At 38.6% G+C, this 21,602-nt stretch overlaps 1 protein-coding gene across 4 annotated transcripts in view; it reads right to left on the bottom strand.

Moving 5' to 3' along the window:
* The window catches only part of Sobp (Sine oculis-binding protein), a 68,192-nt gene that overhangs the window by 19,680 nt on the left and 26,910 nt on the right, over positions 1-21,602 (bottom strand). For all 4 annotated transcript variants that reach the window (XM_090155477.1, XM_090155476.1, XM_090155479.1 and 1 more), the window contains one exon: positions 16,431-16,752. In XM_090155477.1, coding sequence (XP_090011603.1) covers positions 16,431-16,752 — 322 coding nt within the window. The remainder of the gene's footprint in view (positions 1-16,430; positions 16,753-21,602) is intronic.

The following is a 21,602-nucleotide window of genomic DNA, read 5'->3' as shown; positions in this document are numbered from 1 at the left end:
CGGTGAAAACCACCTCGGGTAGTCTCCTTGTCAGTTGCGTTTTAAGAAAGGCCAAATATCTAGTACATTTGGTGGAAAGATATTAGAACGAATGTCCTGTAAATTTGAGGATAGAATTTAGAATATGGCCTGTTTACGGTTGAATTTCTAAGTATACCCGCACGCGTTATATAATTTTGGAAAATACCGTCTTTTGCGTTATATTTCAAAGTGATAACTAATAAATTAATTAACATAGATAAGATTTAAAATCAGTTGTCATAATTTATTTTTAGTAGTACAAATGACGCATACTTAAACAATTTCCGTTTGGCAAGTCCAGGCTAAGTATAAAACCGGTCATGCATGGCTGATTATTAGATTACAACGTTGACGTACATTTTATGATTGTTAAGGAATCATAATACTAAAAAAATGCTTTAATGAAGCTTAAAAATAATAACCTACATTAAATATTTATTGATCACTTAGAAATTTACACCATAAGTCATTTCTAAAATGGATTAATAAAACACGCGTAGGAACCTTTTCAGGGTTGCCACAAAATTTTCAGATTCAAATTCCCTGACTATTCCCTGGTTTCCCTGACCATTTTAACAGATTTTCCCTGACTTATTAAGGCCGAAATTTTTCTTTTATATTTTACTTTTATCAGAAGTTAATAAATTTAGATGAACTTATATTTCAGTAAAAAGGTTATTGCAATGTTGAAAAAATTAGCCAAACATTCAAGGAAATAAATGATAATCGTGGAATTTGTCATAGATCTAGAGTTAAATTACCTTCAAAAAGTGCCAAGATAAAATTGAATTTCCTGACTTTTCCCTGAATTTTTACCAATTCTTAAAATTCCATGACATTTCCCTGACTTTTTAGGCCCATTTTTAAATTCCCTGACTTTTCCCTGATTTCCCTGTTTTCCCTGACGTGTGGCAACCCTGCTTTGGGAATTCAACAGAAAATATGTGAAATTCGAAATTCCCTCCGACGATTTACCGGAACTTCGTGCTAGCTAGGAGCAACAAACACAAGGAGAACGCAGCTAGCCTTTAAACACGCTAACGAAGGGTTGTGTACGAATTTCATTGGACAAGCGTCACGAGCCTTTACGCTGAACGTTTTACGGGCGGGGGGGGGGAGACAATTTCCGAATTTTCCCCTTCCGACGGCAGCAGGCGCTAAAGCGTCTAGCCAATGAAAAGCGTACGCAAGAAAATCCACGACTTTTGACGGGTTGCGTTCTCCTTGTGTGGGGTGTTGTGTTTGTTGCTCCTAGGTGCTAGTATCTTTCCGCCAAATGTACAACATATTTTGTCTTCCTTAACCCGCAACCGAGTACACATAGATTTTCGCGTACTTTGTAGTGAAAGTTCTTCTACTTTCGGTAACAGCCTTAATTAGTATGTAGCTCGTAAAAGAAGCTTCGCGTTAGTAAGTGGAAGTAATCTGAAGCATTGGGTGTCGGAATAGCTGACATTTCAGAATATCCCTTAAACACGCTGACAAAAAGGTTATTAGTTTAATAACATAAGCGTATTTTCTGCAAATATTGAGAAGCTTCCATCTTAGTCTACGAAGTTACTTACAGAATACGTGTCAGTAGCGCCATCTAGTTAAAACAAATAGAAACTATGTATATATACGCTTCTTTAATCTGGGATATATTTATCTGTAAATAATCCTTGGGACTTATTAACTTGCGGTACCCCGGTTAAACATCGTTGATCTAGACCATATAAGAGAAAAGTATGTACCTTCGCATTTATATTATATAAGAGAAATGCATGTAACTTCGCATCTAGACCTCAAAAGAGAAATGCATGTACCTTCGCATCTAGACCGCAAAAGAGAAATGCATGTACCTTCGCATCTAGACCGCAAAAGAGAAATGCATGTACCTTCGCATCTAGACCGCAAAAGAGAAATGCATGTACCTTCGCATCTAGACCGCAAAAGAGAAATGCATGTACCTTCGCATCTAGACCGCAAAAGAGAAATGCATGTACCTTCGCATCTAGACCGCAAAAGAGAAATGCATGTACCTTCGCATCTAGACCGCAAAAGAGAAATGCATGTACCTTCGCCTCTAGACCGCAAAAGAGAAATGCATGTACCTTCGCATCTAGACCGCAAAAGAGAAATGCATGTACCTTCGCATCTAGACCGCAAAAGAGAAATGCATGTACCTTCGCATCTAGACCGCAAAAGAGAAATGCATGTACCTTCGCCTCTAGACCGCAAAAGAGAAATGCATGTACCTTCGCCTCTAGACCGCAAAAGAGAAATGCATGTCTGGATTATTTTTTTACAACTATTTTTAACAACCGAATGCCCCAATAGCCACTCTACTAAAATTTGTGCAAACATAAATTTTACCTGAAAACTTCAAATTTCAAGTAGTTAGATATATCTAATTTTTTTTAAAGGCGTTGAAAATTAACAATAAGGCTAACTAACATCAGTCTCGCTAGAACCTTAACACGGCCCTGAACGACCTGTACATATTCTCAATGATATTTCACTAGACCATAGCTTGTCATTGAACCATTTTAAGGCAGTTGTGCCTATACGAAACTTCTTGGTGAAATTTTCAATTTTCTAACTGGAAGTTTAGATCGTCAAAATTCACGGATGATGATTTTTGGCCCACCTCTTTCGAAAAAATAATTTAAGGAAAAAAATTGAGGGAGGAGACTTTAAGCAATCTTGTACAATTGCATTATAATACTATTGCATCACAAAAAACTTCACTGAGGCAAAGCCTATTCGGGGTGATTACCAAGAATACACAAATTTAAAAAAAATAATTTAGAAATTTAGAAATATTTAAATAAAAAGAAACCAGAGATACGCAAATAAATTTAAAATAAATAAAATGGTATGAAATAAAGTAACTTTAAAGCAATTATATACCACTTTTATTTCCGTAGACTATTTTCGGTTTACCCGCAGTTATAAATATAACGAAACCTACGAAGTGGCTAAAAGGGTGGTATTTTATTCTTAATAAAAAATAATGCCCCTTCGGCATAAAAAATAGAAGTTCTCAGTGACGAATAGAAAGAAGAAACTTAGCCAAAGCTTTACGTTTCAGTTCTTATAACACCGGCAGAGAAGCCCGGAAACGATATTTTCCCACGATCAACCACGTAAAAACAATTTTTTTACCAAAAAATTGAAAAATATATAATTAATTTTCGCTATATACGAAAAAAAAACGCCCAAAAATTAAATAAAATTTTTATCATCTTTTAATTTCTGGGGTTCAAGGTCAGACAAAAAAAAATACGTTCGTAGGTTAAAAACGTTGATAATATTTACAACCTTGTTTACGCTTCAAACAAGAAACGGTTGGTGGTGAATACCCTTTGCGAGTATGTTATAGAGGTTGCCGCGGGGGTTATTGGGTCACGGATGGATTCGACACTCAAGCCAGAGGCGGGGTTAAAAGGAAGAAGGGGTCAAATCCAACGACGTTACCCCTCGCGGAAAAGTTGCCCCATTAACCAACCATCCCCCATTTCTTCTCTCCCATCAATTTAAACGCGAAAGAAAAAAACAACCAAAATTTAGGGGCTATTACGCTCTTCAAAACGCGGTTACGAGTTCGCGTATTTATGGGTGTTATAAAACATAAATATACGGCAGGGGGGGGGGGAGAATCTGTATAGAAAACAATAGTTGGGAGGCTTCCTACCTTCCGTTTTTTCGGGGCAAACTGTTGTTCCAATATGGAACGCCCGTAACGTACCGGTAAGCTATACCCCGCTCGATAAAGTCACCTAAGTAAATCGGCGCTCGAAGTAGAGACGGTCTCCTTGGTCTTGGAGGCGCTTTAAGGTGAGGTTTCGGATTTTGGATAATAGCTTATCAAAAAATAAAAAATAAAAAGCGGCTATGGGCAGGTTATAAACGACCGAAATAATATGAAATTATTTTTTCCGTATAGTGTACATTTAGTGGCTGCCCAGATAAAAAAATTTCCACCAACAATAGCGCCTTGTATATTTCTGAACTTTCTTTGTCTAGAATCTAAATAGCTTCGTAATTTAGAGTGGAAAAAACATGGTAAATCAATTTTTTACTCTTTAAAAAAACAGGATAAACATTAATTCATTTATTTTAGAAAATTAATATTCGGATTACGGGATAAAGATAATAGCAACGTTATTTATTCTCTCAAAGGAGGTCTTGAGTATATTTAACAATTTTAAATTTCGGTGCCAAATTATTGTAACTTACAACTTGTCATTTTTTTTCTAAATCATGGAAAACAGTATATTTTAAATTAAAAGTAAATTGTACGCAAAATCTATTGCAATTACTGTCAAACAAAAATTTTGTTAAAAATACACCCCTTACCTATCGTACCGGAAAACGTATTGCAACCAACGAATATTAACAAAAATATAGAAAATGAACAAGGTAAACTGATAAAACACGCGAAAAGGTAGAATAGTCCATAATAAAAAGGGACAAATAAGCTAAACCTAAAACAAATTTGAAATTAAAAAAGTTACAAATAACTTGTACCACATAGGTCTTCGAGCAAACATAAAGGCGCGAATCTCGGACCAAATAGATTTTTCAGTAAAAAACTGAAAAAACTAACTAAAATAGAAATTCCAATGATAGACCGGTTTCGTCCTATTTGGGATTCATCAGTACCGTGCGGGAAATCTGGCTCGCGACTTTTACACCGAAAAGAGAAACTAAGCCTAAACATTAAAAATCTCAAAACACGTAGCCCAAAATGGGGATAGTGGTGGAGAATAGTATATACGAAATTAAAAAATATAAAATAAAACCACGACGTTATTTCGTAAGTATGATGTTTATTAAAAACCGACTAGTTTCGGCACAGCGCCGTGCCATTGTCAAGGCAAAAGAAGAGCGACCGTAAAATCCAATATACGAAATGTTAAGTTAATAAGAGCCACCGAGGGGTAAGACACTTAGGATTTTTGTGTACACCGGGAGTTCGAACTTGTTCGAACTCTGCAGAGTTCGGGAGAGTTCGGGAGAGTTCGGGAGAGTTCGGGAGAGTTCGGGAGAGTTCGGGAGAGTTCGGGAGAGTTCGGGAGAGTTCGGAAGAGTTCGGGAGAGTTCGGGAGAGTTCGGGAGAGTTCGGGAGAGTTCGGGAGAGTTCGGGAGAGTTCGGGAGAGTTCGGGAGAGTTCGGGAGAGTTCGGGAGAGTTCGGGAGAGTTCGGAAGAGTTCGGGAGAGTTCGGAAGAGTTCTCGAGAGTTCGGAAGAGTTCTCGAGAGTTCGGAAGAGTTCTCGAGAGTTCGGAAGAGTTCTCGAGAGTTCGGAAGAGTTCGGGAGAGTTCGGGAGAGTTCGGGAGAGTTCGGGAGAGTTCGGGAGAGTTCGGGAGAGTTCGGGAGAGTTCGGGAGAGTTCGGGAGAGTTCGGGAGAGTTCGGGAGAGTTCGGGAGAGTTCGGGAGAGTTCGGGAGAGTTCGGGAGAGTTCGGGAGAGTTCGGGAGAGTTCGGGAGAGTTCGGGAGAGTTCGGGAGAGTTCGGGAGAGTTCGGGAGAGTTCGGGAGAGTTCGGGAGAGTTCGGGAGAGTTCGGGAGAGTTCGGGAGAGTTCGGGAGAGTTCGGGAGAGTTCGGGAGAGTTCGGGAGAGTTCGGGAGAGTTCGGGAGAGTTCTCGAGAGTTCTCGAGAGTTCTCGAGAGTTCTCGAGAGTTCTCGAGAGTTCTCGAGAGTTCTCGAGAGTTCTCGAGAGTTCTCGAGAGTTCGGAAGAATTCTCGAGAGTTCTCGAGAGTTCGGGAGAGTTCGGGAGAGTTCTCGAGAGTTCGCGGGAGTTCATAAGAGTTCCAATAGCAAATGTACACCTGAGTTCTTGAGTGTCTTACCCCTCAAGAGCCACCTATGGATTGCAATTCAAAGGTAGAATAACTCTTATACTATTTTTCGTTGTTTTTTAAATTTACCCACCATCCAACGGGAAACGAAGCAAGTTGGTTGCAACTACAAGTCTGACTTCCTTTTGATTCGCCGCCCTCTTACTGACATATTTTTTAATTTTTAACGACGTGTCAAGTGGTCATACGCGTATTTGATAGACTCCGTTGGTCATTTCATAGGAAATTATAGCAGTAATTTTTAGGTAAATATAGGAAATTATTGCAGTAATTTTTAGGTAAATATAGCAGTACTTTTTAGGTAAATATAGCAGTACTTTTTAGGTAAATATAGCAGTAATTTTTAGGTAAATATAGCAGTAATTATTAGGTAAATATAGCAGTAATTTTTAGGTAAATATAGCAGTACTTTTTAGGTAAATATAGCAGTACTTTTTAGGTAAATATAGCAGTACTTTTTAGGTAAATATAGCAGTACTTTTTAGGTAAATATAGCAGTAATTGTTAGGTAAATATAGGAAATTATTGCAGTAATTTGTAGGTAAATATAGGAAATTATAGCAGTAAATATTTAGGTAAATATAGGAAATTATAGCAGTAATTTTTAGGTAAATATAGGAAATTATAGCAGTAATTTTTAGGTAAATATAGGAAATTATAGCAGTAATTTTTAGGTAAATATAGGAAATTATAGCAGTAATTTTTAGGTAAATACAGGAAATTATAGCAGTAATTTTTAGATAAATACAGGAAATTATAGCAGTAATTTTTACGTAAATATAGGAAATTATAGCAGTAATTTTTAGGTAAATATAGGAAATTATAGCAGTAATTTTTAGGTAAATACAGGAAATTATAGCAGTAATTTTTAGATAAATACAGGAAATTATAGCAGTAATTTTTAGATAAATACAGGAAATTATTGCAGTAATTTTTAGGTAAATATAGCAGTACTTTTTAGGTAAATATAGCAGTAATTTTTAGGTAAATATAGCAGTAATTTTTAGGTAAATATAGCAGTACTTTTTAGGTAAATATAGCAGTACTTTTTAGGTAAATATAGCAGTAATTGTTAGGTAAATATAGGAAATTATTGCAGTAATTTGTAGGTAAATATAGGAAATTATAGCAGTAAATATTTAGGTAAATATAGGAAATTATAGCAGTAATTTTTAGGTAAATATAGGAAATTATAGCAGTAATTGTTAGGTAAATATAGGAAATTATAGCAGTAATTTTTAGGTAAATATAGGAAATTATAGCAGTAATTTTTAGGTAAATATAGGAAATTATAGCAGTAATTTTTAGGTAAATATAAGAAATTATAGCAGTAATTTTTAGGTAAATACAGGAAATTATAGCAGTAATTTTTACGTAAATATAGGAAATTATAGCAGTAATTTTTAGGTAAATATAGGAAATTATAGCAGTAATTTTTAGGTAAATACAGGAAATTATAGCAGTAATTTTTAGATAAATACAGGAAATTATAGCAGTAATTTTTAGATAAATACAGGAAATTATAGCAGTAATTTTTAGGTAATTATAGGAAATTATAGGAACGTTCAGGTGAATTTTTGGTGTTGGTCCATTTGATCGAAAAATATGTGATAGACAGTCTATCATTATACGTTGCAATTGATCGAAAAATATGTGATCGACAGTCGATCATTATACGTTGCAATTGATCGAAATTCCATTTGATCGAATCCCATTTGTCATTTGTTTCATAAGATCGAACCTTCAAATGATCGAATACTATTTGATCGAATTCAAAAGTATTTATAGTACCAGTTGGTATGTTTATATTTTACCGAATGTCAATATGAAGTGCAGAAGGAATAATGATGGAATAATTCATTGCTTAAGTGCAGAAGGAATAATGATGGAATAATTCATTGCTTTAACTGTATTAAGCCACAAAGATGAAGAGATTTTTACTTTATACACTATATGATGGAATTTTTTATGACATCGACGATAACGGCCCGTTGTTTTTGATATATATAAATAGGGTCAGGTCAGGTTAGGTTAGGTTAGGTTAGGTTGATGTACGCGCGCCGTAGGCGCGTATGCACCGTTGCCTTTTCGATTTACTCCAAAAACTAGTAGTTTTACCCTACAGTAGCTTTCGATCAAATTTCGTTCGATCAAATGCCATTCGATCAAATGCAATTCGATCAAATGGGACCCGTTCGATCATTTTAGAATCGATCAAATAGACTCAAACCGAATTTTTAGGAAATTATAGGAATAATTTTAATAAAGATAAAACAAATGCTTTTAAAGAAACTTTAGTTTAGTTTAATTGTAATATTACATTTCTTGTGTGTATAACTGCCGCTATCAAAGGCTGATTATCTAACCTATTGCCATAAGTCTATAATTATGTTCCATAAGTTTGTCACTTTGGGGAATAATTTACTGAGAGCTAGTAACGGAGTGACGTCATCACAAGAAGAAAATATCCCCCTAGCGTGGCGCTGTAAAAGGCTACGAGTGACGCGTTAACAAGCGGACGCGAAACGGCGACGAAGCCCGTAATGCAGTCTGTCCTGTGAATAACTCTCAGTAAAACCTTTGCATGTTAAGAATAGGAAACGTCACACTTATGTTACAATATTATACACTAATGCTATTACTAACCCCTCCACGCACAAGTTTTTACTTATGTGGACTGGGGTGATGTAAATGTATTGCTCTACAAAATGGTCTCAATAAAGTAAATTATTGAGCGGAGCGAACGAGCGAAGCGAGTGAGTGGAGCTCTCACTGTGGTGACTTCAATGGGAAAGTTGGCTGTGTGTGTGTGTGTGGGTATATGTGTGGGTATGTGTGTGTGTCGCACTTGGGGGAGAAGAGAAAGGGACTCTGAACGAGACGGAGAAGAGAGAGGGAAATTCGCGGTAATGTCCGGACGAGAGGGGGACCTTCGCCGCGAGAGAGGGGGGGATACAATTTAAGCGAAAAATAAAGAGTAGACTTATTATAAATTATTAAAAAGATTGGACTAATAAAATATTATTTAGGAGAGGGAGACCTTCGCCGCGAGAGAGGGGGGGACAAGAAAAGAGAGGGGGGAGCGAAAAATAAAGATTGGACTAATAAACTGCTTGTTTTTTAAGTTGGTTCAAAAAATACACTTATTGCTTTTATGCTAATTACGTTTTATTATCAAGATATTTATTTGTACTAATAAACTGTTTGTAGCTTAATAAAATTCGTTTAGTTTTCTTTTGGTATTAATGTTTAATTAACATAACTACGACATTACTCAAGTTATACAACTCTTCGACAACTCCGTAATTCACGATTATGGTAGCGCCCACGCTCCGCTCAATTCTTTGTCGAGAATGCCGGCTCCGGGTTTTGAGACGTCCTAGTTATTATTATTATTATAATAATACGAAAATACAACAAAGACTTGTGAAAAGATAAATGTTTTAAGTAATATTACATTTTAATTTTAAAACAGCAGCCAGCCGTAATAGCCAATGAAATTAGTGCTTTAAGGCTGGCTGTTTTTGAGCGCCTTCTATCGCACTTTAAAATTATATTGAAAGCTAAGCGCGAAGTACGAAAAATAGGAAAATTATCAAATTATATGAAGTTCTAGGAAGGCAATCGAAATATAGGAAATATTGTAAAGTATAGGAAATGTGGTCACCTTGCAAAAATAGGGTGGTTTAGGGACCTTCTAAAAAATAGGGTAATCTAGGTACCTTCCCCTGCTAGATTAAAATATCCCCGCCTTCAATACCTTTAAAATAATAACCCAACCAATAAAAATACGATTCCATGGATAGAAAATCACTAGTATCAAAACCTAGCCAACACCAAATCGAGAAGGGCCATTATAAGGGGACGAACCCATGGCACGGAATCAAAATGAAATAAACCCAAAAACGATGTAGCGGGGAGGGGGCCTTAAATGATAGTGAAATAACTCTCCGGCGAAATCGAAAACGTTGGCTTAAAAAATATCGCAACCAATGGTCACGGCGCTATTAAAAATATATATATTGCCGAAAATCGTGGGTATTTGCTGGCTGGCTCACCTCTTAGCGCAATCTCCCTCCCAAACTCTCGGCTAAAATACTTATATAATCATCCGAGGCATGTGTTTTTATACATACATTTTAAGAGATAGATTACAGTCGAGGTAGGAAAAAAAGCTGTATTTTTTCAGGCCAAAGGCACACGTGAAAATGGACGCGAAAAATAACCTCGGATGGTTCGCGCAAGCCACAATTAATGTAATTATAAAGTAGCATGGAAGTTTCCTACAGCAGTTTTCCGCTGGCAGAAGGGAGTGACAGCTCCGGAGCAGATAAATTTATAGCGGGCGGGGATGAGTCGATAAGATATTTTCGAGTCCCCCCTCCCGTTTTTCTTTTGAACCCGGGGCTCACTCAATTGTTTGGAGGAAAGGCGGGGACGGGGTGAAGTCTAAATAGGGAGGATCGCGGGTATAGTGCGGGGTGAGCGGTCTGATCCTCCGATAGCTCTCGGGTCGCGCGGCGTAGCATTTTCGGGGGTTCCGAACCCGTAGCGCAGCATCCTTTTCGTCGTCCCGGGCGCGCGAGTCGTGATTCTCCCTGCCCCTTCTTCGCGGCGAGCGAGATCCAGGTGCCCCGCCCCTGCAGCCGAGGAGCCCCAAAACGCTCTCCTCCCAAAATGAACGTGAAGTTGGGATGCCAACGAGGATTTTTTCCTCTCTCCGTCTCTCTTACCGAATCCTCCAATTTAATATCTACTCTCTATTATAGCCAGCGCCGCCATCGAAATAAAGAAAAAAATAGACGTTCGCCTTCCTTTAATTATATTAAAAACTTTGCAGGCTTTTATCAGCCTGCTTTTTGGTACGTATATGCGTGTCTCCGGGGCATGTCCATTGAGAGTTATTCGCGGCTTCCCTATATAAACTATTATATATATATCTATCTATCGATACGCGTGATTCGTTTTAATTTGTATTAAATTAAAACGAGGATAACGAGATTTTTTTAATATTCTTTCTCTGAAGAATCTTTTATTAAAGTGTGGTCTACAACTACGTAGATATGGTAACCGATGTCACATCGATATCGGTACGAATATCTTTTTACCGATAACCGGTTTAGAAAAATAATGAAACGATATTAAAAGTACAATTCAAATCGAAAATCAAAACCTAAAATTTTACACTTGAATGATAGGTTACCGAAATTTCATTTCAGATATTGATATAGATTTTATCGGTAAAATCGTGATTCAGATTGAAATTTCTGTTTCAATTTAACCTCAATATGGCCAAATTGGGTTCGGTATTTTCAAAATTGCGCGTAAAACTGAGTCAATAATCCCTCTCTAACCCAAAAAGGGAGTGAAATATTTAGAAGATTAAATACAATTCGTTTAATAGATTATTCTTTCACGGAAATTGCTGGTCAACGTACAAGAATGGATAGACGGAAATTGCTGGTCAACGTACAAGAATGGATAGACGAAAATTGGTAGCACAAATGACGTAAGTGGTAAACCTAGTAGTTTTTCTAAATATTTTTTTCGGTGTAATTTTATTTTTCGTGTGTGGCGGGGATGACTTATGGGGCGCAAAATAGTTTGGCGGCTGGAGTACTTTATTTGGACAGGCCACGGAAAAGGGGAGGGTCGGAAACTTTGGTAATTTATAGTAATGGTGATCGCGTCTATACGGCGGCGGCGAGTCGTTTGATGGCGCAACGGGAGGGGGCGGGGTAGTGGACAAACCCATACCGGACATGGTGGCCCCTAAAAACACGGGGAGATTTTTATTAGTGATATCAAAAACCGAAATAAGCCTCTAAAAAAACAAGAATATAGCGGCGCTTTTATTAAAAAATAACATCAAATTAATGAATCGTAGACGAAGTCACTCACGCAACGGGCGAGGCGTGATTATTTCGACAGGTTGTCGAGGATTACATCATAATTTCCATAACCCCAAATAGACGCGCGAATCCCGGTCTTGGGAGACACGGCGCTTTGGGGGTTCCTCAGATTCAAAATATCCCCGCGGCTCATTAAATGATGCGTGCCGAACATTAAATTCGCCCTTGTTCGGTGGAAAGAAACAAGCCAAGGCCTATTCTACTCTAGTCCGCGTGCTCCGGGGAACAACAAAAGCTGGCCGCTCCATCCGCCCGCCGTGTTCCCCGAAGACGAATGAGAATCTAATGTAAAAGTTTGTCGGATCGGGAAGGAAGTCCGGCCAAAGGATGGTTGCCTCGCTCTCTCCATCTTTCTCTTCATCCTCTCTCTCTCCCTCGCTTAATCCCCGGCTTGATCCCGCATCCCCGCATCCAGGAACACCAAGAGCGGAGAGAGAGAGAGGATGAAGAGAAAGAGCAAGGACCATCACTCATTATCGCGATTATCAAATGGGCGCTACGTCCGGTCGGCGATTTCCACGGAATTCGGTCTATTCTATTAAAACGGAAACTTATACAGTGACCTCTTTCGGCCGTCGTAGCGACTATCTTTCATCCCCGACACGTACCCGACCGCCGCGACTTTAAGTGTCGCGAAATTGCTAAGAACCGATAACAAACATCTCCGAGAACCCATAAATAATTTGTATTACAAATTCCATATTACGCCAGTAAACGCGTCATTAACGATACCATCTGACGATATAGTTTGCGTAATCCTTTTATATAACTAATTAATAATCCCAAACAATCGGATGTAATTAGCAGCGCGCGCTCTTATTTGACGCTTCGTATTTAATTTCCGGGAAACGCTCGGTATTTTTCCACCCTTCCCGAAAGAGGTTATACAATCAATATAAGCAAGCGTAGGTAGAACGGGGGAAGACGCAAAAAGGGTTGAAGGGAGGAGAGACGTTGTTCCGCTTCCTGCCTCTCCGCGTCCCCCTTCTCTCCATTTTCTCCTCCTCTTCATCTTGAGCGTCTCCAGCAAGCGTCCCTGATATCTCACCTGGAAAGACTTCTAAATTTGGGGAAAAGGGTGGCACGCTGGATGTGAGGGGGGGAGGAGGAGGTAGAAGAAGGTACGTACTATAGAAAGCGGTGAGAACGCGGACCACCTGTGTACCAATTTAAGTCCCCAAAAATGTCGATGGCTACAATCATTTCCAGAACATTTTTTTTCCCCTTCGCGGTATGTATACATCACCCGGGATAGCGGAGGCTCGGAGCCAGAAAAAGATAAAAGAGACTCATTTGCCAACGAGAAAATAACGATAATGGTTTTTGCCCAGCCTCGAAAAATACGAGGTTGAACCTGGGAGAAGACGAGAAAATATTTTCTCGTCATTTTCGGTATATGTCGGAGGGATAACAAAAAATAGAGAAGGTTTGGAGAAAAGCGTAGAGGGAGACCAAATTCAATATTTCATTTTTCCCGCCATTTCTCGATTCAGCGCCCGCAACGCCACCTTCAGATTGCTTTCGACAACTTTGGATTTGACGAGAGGGCGGGTTGGAAGGAAAGTAATTCTCGGAAACGGTCAAGTTATCTTGGTCATGATAGTTACCCCTCCCGTCCTTAGCTTCGACTAATAGCCTCGGATGCTACGCCCGCTGTTAGGTTATGTTGGTAATTTTATTTTTCTCTCTCACCCCTCCTTTTGCTAGCCCAAAATCGATGATAAGGATGGGGAAAAGGATACGAATTTGAACAAGTTGGTGAGGCGCCAAAAATTAAATTGTCTTCCATTTTAATACTTTTTTTTTAAAAGAATTTTCATTAAAATTGTAGAAAAATACGCCTTTATTTAGGCTCGAACTATACCAAACTTTTTTATTTATCGAGTTTTTGAGAAATAAAAAAATTACGTAGAAAATAATAAATTCTTCTTAGGAAACGTAAGTTTTCGGGGCTGACATAAAGATGCGACACAAAAGATACGAGCCAAAATTACAATTCCGAAAGTTAGCCATCCGAAACTACGCAATTAACTTTCCCGATTTCTCCGCCCCCTGCTCTAAGAAAAAAATACCAGTACATCTCTAAATAATAGTTCCGAAAATTCGCGAAAATATTTTTTAAGAAATCATAATTCTATTCAAAAATATCGCGGTTTTTCACGAATATAAGAGTTTTATTAAGGGTATATTATATTTTTACATCGTAAAAGCCTCCAAAACGAGCGTACGCCAGCAAATCAAATCGTAAATGGTGGGGAAATTAACGCATAATAGGCGCGAGCGGCGAAAATAAAATATTTGAAGGCGCAATCGACGTAAATTCGTTGAATGAACAATAATAAGAAGACTATTAGAGTCAAGTCCGAAGATAAAATATTACGTAAATGACGAATATTCTTAGAAGTTAAAAAGAGAAAAAATATATACTACTTTTAATAGCTACCGTAGTAAAGAAACACGCCTCTTGAAAAGTAGTTATTTTCTATATCTCAAGGAGACGAAGAAGCGAACACACAGTGGCATCACGCAATGGGATAGCGTTAAAGACACGGACAAAGATCCGGGTTCGAGCCAGTGGGCCACTAATTAGCCAATCAACCTCTCTTTTTACCAGAAAAGACCCACACTATCTCTATACATCATGAAACGAGCCAAAAAAATAGCCTAAAACCTATAGATACCAATTAAATGTATAGACGGGAAAAACGATGGATATAAAGAATGCGATGGGGGATGGTAGCGCGCTCCACTCAATTAAAAAGTGCCCTCCCCCTTTAAGAAAACCGTGGTCACGTGGTAGGCTAAATTGCCCGTGACCCCTTGGGTATCGACGGCGCCATTTATTAAATTTCTTCGTCTGGTCCCCTCATTCACCGCCACCCTGACATATCCATGTCCCATGCTCTGCCAGCCTTCGCCTCAAAACGAAGTTTTCCAATATTTCGTGTACGTTGGTAAAAAACATTTTCGATCAAATTGATGGCGATTAAATTTAAAGTCGCCTATTTTATAATACAGGTTTCACGCAATATTCAAAATTATAGACTTTCCCCGTTTTCCCTAAACATGTTTAGATATTTTCCTTCGCCTTTTTAAAGAACCAAAGTAGACCATTTTTAATTTTATATTTTACTTTTATCAGATGTTAATGTATTTACTTTAACTGCGGGTTATGTTTTAAGTAAAAGGGTCTTATTGCACCGTTGGAATTGCAACGTTTAAAAACGACCAGAACGTTTAAGGAACTAACTAATAATGATAGAATCTATCACAGAACCTATCACCCAGACTTTTTATAAATTCTTAACATTCCTTATCGAATATGTTCACTGACTTGTGGCAACCCTGTAATATATTTTGATATAATTAAATACGGGATATATAAACTACAGTTGAAAAATAAGCCAGCATTAATAACGGGGCTAAATATTTAAAAGTGAAATAAATTAAAGTACCCAAATGCGGAATATATGAAAAGGCGGATCCTCAATAGTCCCATAGAGGCGCCACTGTCGCTAGGACAGAGAGGTGGGTAGAAACCCGCAGGTGAAGTTTACCACGCTACTTATATGTTTTGTTGTTGGCCGCTAAGACTATACGAAGTCGCTAATTAGCGGACAGTTGAGTCAAAGCGGAGAGAGGCCAATGGCAAATATTGACGGAAGAGTCCGGTGAGGGGTGAGCGTCTACTTTGCAATCGGGCAAGAACTTAATTATCGTTTCTTCGTCGTCGTCCGAGCGAAGACGACACATTAGGGGCAGATACGCGTCTACGGAGAGCGCCCCCCCCCCCCCCCTTCGCCTTTTGGAAATGTTAATGCAGCCTCTTATTAAAGGCGATTATCATAGCCGATGGAGGGAGTTACGCGGATTGAAGCGAGCTTAGAGAGGCGGTCACATCGGCGCCAAAGAAGGTGCTGCTCTCTGGCGACGTCTCCCACCAACAGCCTCCTCCGACAACGGGGTGGACCCGCCAAAGAATACACCGCTGCCACGACAGACTCTCAAAACGGCGAATGTAGGGGGGGGGGAGAGGTTTCCATCATCGCCCCCCCCCCCTCTCCGGCGAAGAGACACGACCGCGCCATTGGGGTATATTACGTTATACAGGATCGCAATTTGCCACTGTATAGCTAGCTCATTATGTAACACGGCCCTAATTAGATACACGCGCTGCGTTCTGCCATCTCGCTCTTTAGCGCCCCGAAACTATTCCCGAACTATGCACTTAGTTGCCAATAAAGTGCACTTTAAACGGTTAACCTTTTTGCGAAATACTCGGGGTATTTTTGGGTGTTGTTAAGTAATATGAGCTGTCAGTAGATACGTTTTGCACTGGTAAAATAATACCTTTGTTAAATCAACTTGTGGAAACGCGTGTAAATTCTAAATCGGGGTATTCGCGCCTGTAGAAGTGTTCTTCAATCAGCACCCCGATGCTCAGGGAGAAGTGGAATACCAGGGGGGTTGCATTTACGAGGCAATGCGCCCAAGAATTTATATTTAAAAATAGATAAGCTTTACTAATTATATACTTAAATGGGTAATTGAAATTATTGTAGGTGAGAAGAGTCAAATATAAGCAAGCTAAATAATTTAATTACCTTGTTCCGTTCGTAATAAGCGTAAAACAAAAGGAAAGTATGACTAACCTTCCGCCGAACCCGTTCCTTCCTCGCCGAGCGGGTTAGGCGACGTCGAGGGTGGCCCATTTGGAGTAGTCGGCCCGGCAGTCGGGGGTCGGCTTCCCGGACCGGTCAAGGAACCGAGCGGACCTCCACCTTCGCTGGCGCAGGCGGCGCCTTCCCGGGACGATGACCCGGCGTCGTCCGAGCCACTGCCGAGGCCGCAATGGTCGGGAGAGTTGGACGTCCCTCGAAAATGAGTCAAGTTCAAGCCTTGAGTGTCCCTGCTGTCCACTTTGTCGTAGCCGTACCAGCCCAACAACTCGTTCATCGTCGTCTCGGCGTAGTCCTATCGTGTGCGAAACGGTGCAAAAATTGGTAAGACCAAAAATAAATCAACGTCATAAGTCAAATAACCAATAAAATCAATCCCGTGGTAGTTGGTATTTGTATCAATAGGGACTTGGCAGCGTGACGTCACGCCGTACCTTTGGCTATGGCCGCCATGCTGGTATGTTTTTTTGGTTTTTTTTTTCAATAGGATAAAGCGTGGGTGACGTATTATCTACGTCACGCTGCCAAATGCCTATTAAGGTGATTCGTAATCGGCAATACCCGAGCCTAATATTATTCCGGAAAAGCCTCGACGGAGTTCCAATAGGTATTACACGCCATCTTTATCTGGAAATAGCTCGGCTCTCTCCATTATCAGCCGAGGATTATTTCACTCGAAGGAGGAAACGGGCAGCGGGGCATTGGGCCCCACCATTCCGTAGAATCGCCAGGCCAGTTCCCAAACCTTCCCATTATAAGAGAGAAATAACGCCTTTCCCTCGATATCCGCCCGCCGCCCAAAAGAGATGAAGCGAGCGCCACTACTCGTAATTTAAAATCAATAAATAATCACTTTCGCTCACTCTCTTTCTCTCGCTTTCCACACATCGAACAGCCCTCTTCCCGATATTATTTTATACCAAAGAGCCATAAGCGAGGGGAGACACAACGGATGTCCGAAGATGATCTAGAACCGTATAAAAAATAGTGGCCCGTTTTTGCGGACGAGGTAGGGGGGGGGCGCACCGAGAATCATCTCTGCCCACCCTTACAATAATTATAACGCAATAACGGAGTTTGGGAGGGTGCTGCCCCCTAGTGTTGTACCGTGGCCAAAAAAGTGAAGTTATGACGGACCGTAGCGTCAAAAAAAATAAACGTTTGGAAAATGCCCCTTGTCAATTGATAGGCTCTCGGAAAAGCGTTTTCTACTGCAATTCACTCTCTTCCTAAGATAACGATCATTACGCAACCTAGAATCGTTCGGACTCGGGGACTAATCTGGAATTACGAGAAACTTTACTTTCGGCGACTTCTATCTCTAGTAAGAATGGCAGGTAACGGCGTTGGTTTTTACCCCGCCGGACTACGATGGACAATTCGTCGAAATCATTGAGGTCCAACGTGGGGTGGAATGAGGGGGTTTGAAGAGTCGGCCATGGGCGGGTCCGGCCATATTTCACGGACAACGGAGAGCTGTCGGTCCCGCTCCGTCCTTCCTTCGCCGGACTGCGGCAGTCCGAAGCTCGGAATGGTCATCACCCTTCTTAATGTTAGTGACCGAAGTAGGAGGAGGGGAACATAACTATAGACTGTCCGAGACAAAAGGAACCTAAGAAAAGAGAGAGAGAGGTATATACGCGGCCAGCGGTAGTTCGTGGAGAGTGTACGTGGAGAGTTGAGAGATAATGAAAAAAAGTGGAATGAAAGAACATTCCTTTTAGAGAGTGGGTCTTGCTGGGTATAATTGGAAACGGACAACGCGCGAGGAGAGCTTATTCAATGATTGCACGTTGTCATTTTTCTTCGCTTCAAAATGGGACATCTGTGGGTCGCTCGAGTCCACCTCCTCCTTTTCCTCCGCGCGCCACGCCACGGATTTTATATAGAAAAGGAACTAATATCCGCGCAGTTCACACCTCTATACGACGATCACGCCTATATCTGCCTTACAAATAAATATACCATCGTATAGCTAAGCACTACATTGATACGGTATGATTTATACCATGATTAACAACTTGTTCAAATTATTAAAACTATTCAGGCAATAATTTATACTATAGTTTGGAATGTTTCCTGCTATGATGAGTATGTTTTGTTAAATTGGAAACTTAAGTTTCCTACTTAACCAGTATCATATTCATGCAATAATTTATACTATAGTTTGGAATGTTTCCTGCTATGATGAATACGTTTTGTTAAATTGGCTACTAGCTTTCCTACTTAACCAGTATCATACATTCAATAATTTAAACTATAGTTTGGAATGTTTCCTGCTGTGGTGAATACGTTTTGTTAAATTGGCCACTAGCTTTCCTACTTAACCAGTATCATATTCATGCAATAATTTATACTATAGTTTGGAATGTTTCCTGCTATGATGAGTATGTTTTGTTAAATTGGAAACTAAGTTTCCTACTTAACCAGTATCATATTCATGTAATAATTTATACTATAGTTTGGAATGTTTCCTGCTGTGATGAATACGTTTTTTTAAAATTGGCTACTAGCTTTCCTACTTAACCAGTATCATATTCATGCAATAATTTATACTATAGTTTGGAATGTTTCCCGCTATGATGAGTATGTTTTGTTAAATTGGCTACTCGCTTTCCTACTTAACCAATCTCATATTCAGGCAATGATTTATACTATAGTTTGGAATGTTTCCTGCTATGATGAGTATGTTTTGTTAAATTGGAAACTAAGTTTCCTACTGAACCAGTATCATATTCATGTAATAATTTATACTATAGTTTGGAATGTTTCCTGCTATGATGAGTATGTTTTGTTAAATTGGAAACTAAGTTTCCTACTGAACCAGTATCATATTCATGTAATAATTTATACTATAGTTTGGAATGTTGCCTGCTATGATGAATATGTTTTGTTAAATTGGAAACTAAGTTTCCTACTTAACCAGTATCATATTCATGTAATAATTTATACTATAGTTTGGAATGTTTCCTGCTGTGATGAATACGTTTTTTTTTAAATTGGCTACTAGCTTTCCTACTTAACCAGTATCATATTCATGCAATAATTTATACTATAGTTTGGAATGTTTACCGCTATGATGAGTATGTTTTTCCTAAATAACCACTATTATATACATTCAATAATTTATACTATAGTTTGGAATGATTCGTGCTACAATGAGTACACGTTTTGTTATATTGGCTATTAACTTTCCAAAAAAGGCAGTAAAATGTATACAATAGAGTTAAGATTGAATTCTAAATTTGCAACGGTTCATTCCATGCCATAGGGATCGCCAAAATGAACCGTAGGAGTGGGCCATGGAGTAGAGCAAAGTTATCGAAGTGCAACTCGGGAAAGCTACCAGCGTAAACGCAATTAAAAGGGCCGCTAAGACGCGGCGAGAGGAAAATATAGTTCAGCGGAAGAATGTTGGCGCGATAAATAATACAGATATATATCGGGAGAAGGGAAAACAGATCGTCAATCATACAAAAGCCCCTTCGGAAGAGCCGAGCCCGGCCGCTTTGACGTACAGCGCCTTCTCAACAGGACACGTATGTCAGACATAGTTTATAGAGCGCGCCGGTTCTCCCTTTTATATCAACTCGCGAAACCCGGACAAAGTTTGGACAGTTTTAGGGAATCAACGATCTACAGGATGGAATTTTTACCCAAAATCCTCGCGATTCCGTTCTAATTAAAATCCGAAAAAAAAAACAGGGTTACGTCAGTTTATTAAACACAGACCAAATACTATTTTTTAGAGTTGTTCATTTTCCAGAAAATTTTACAAATTGTGGAAAATTTTCTTTAAATCAAAAAAATAAAAATGGAAACATGTTACTTTTTTATTTTAGTTTTACTTTTGGATTTGACAAAATGAGGCGAAAATGCACCAAAATTTGATTTTACGAACAATATTAAGTTAATCATGGAATGAAAACCTTATTTTTTTACTTTTGTTTTCGGAAAAATAAGGAACATTTTCCGACAATTATTTTCTAGGGATGCACCGATATATTTGTAACCGATATATCGGCCTATTTTTCTAATATCGGTATCGGCTAATATCGGCTTAAGCGAAGCCGATATTGGCCGATACCGGTATTAGAAAAATATTTTCAGAAAAACATTTCAAAATAAGAAAATTCTCGATTAACTAACTAATGATTATATTTTATTTGTTTTGTCGCGCCACGTACGCCAGACTTCCGAATCTAGATCATACATTTTTTTATGCAGCGGGTTACGAGTAACCAATAAACAACGATATTCGATTTGTGATAGAAAATATGAATCACGTAAAATGAAAAGAAACAATCGGATATGCTCTTGCAAACTTTTTATCATGAAAAATTATAATAAAATGGTATGACAGTGTACTGAACCGTCTTTTACAATGATTTTATCATATACACTATACATAACTGTTAAGGGTTGGCAATTTTTTTATTTAAAAAAATTGAAATAACTCTATATTTTTTATTTAAATCGTATTTTTATGGATTTTTTTGATTTTATATAATTTAGTATCATAATTTTACCTAAAACAAATGTTTTAATTTTTTAAAGACTTAATCTATATCAGGGTTGCCACAAAATTTTCAGATTCAAATTCCCTGACTATTCCCTGTTTTCCCTGACCATTTTAAGAGATTTTCCCTGACTTTTTAAGGCCAAATTTTTATTTTATATTTGACTTTTATCAGAAGTTAATAAATTTTAATGAACTTAAATTTCAGTAAAAAGGTTATTGCAATGTTGAAAAAAATAGCCAAACTTTCAAGGGAATAAATGATAATCATAGAATTGGTCATAGATCTGGTCTAAAAAATAACCTTAAAAAAGTGCCAAGATAAAATTTAATTCCCTGACTTTTTACAAATTCTACAAATTCCCTGACTTTTCCCTGTTTTCCCTGACTTGTGGCAACCCTGTATATAAATGTATAATGAATTTAGTCAAGCTAATAATCGTAAAAAATTCGGCGGAATTCCCACCAACAGGTAGAATCCAATGCAACATGCGTAGGGAATTATAGCAATTGGCGAAGTTTTTTCTTTTTCAAAAATACTATATAAAAATTGATTTAAATCAATAATTTTTTTAAAAAATCATTGATTTAAATCGTCATTTAAATCAAGTTGATTTAATTCAGCC

This window comes from Leiobunum rupestre, chromosome 8 (genome assembly GCF_980474605.1).
Source record: "Leiobunum rupestre chromosome 8, qqLeiRupe1.1.hap1, whole genome shotgun sequence".
Taxonomy (NCBI): Eukaryota; Metazoa; Arthropoda; class Arachnida; order Opiliones; family Sclerosomatidae; genus Leiobunum; species Leiobunum rupestre.
Note: the sequence above shows the minus strand (reverse complement) of the source record. Positions and strands in the feature narration are given on the sequence as shown.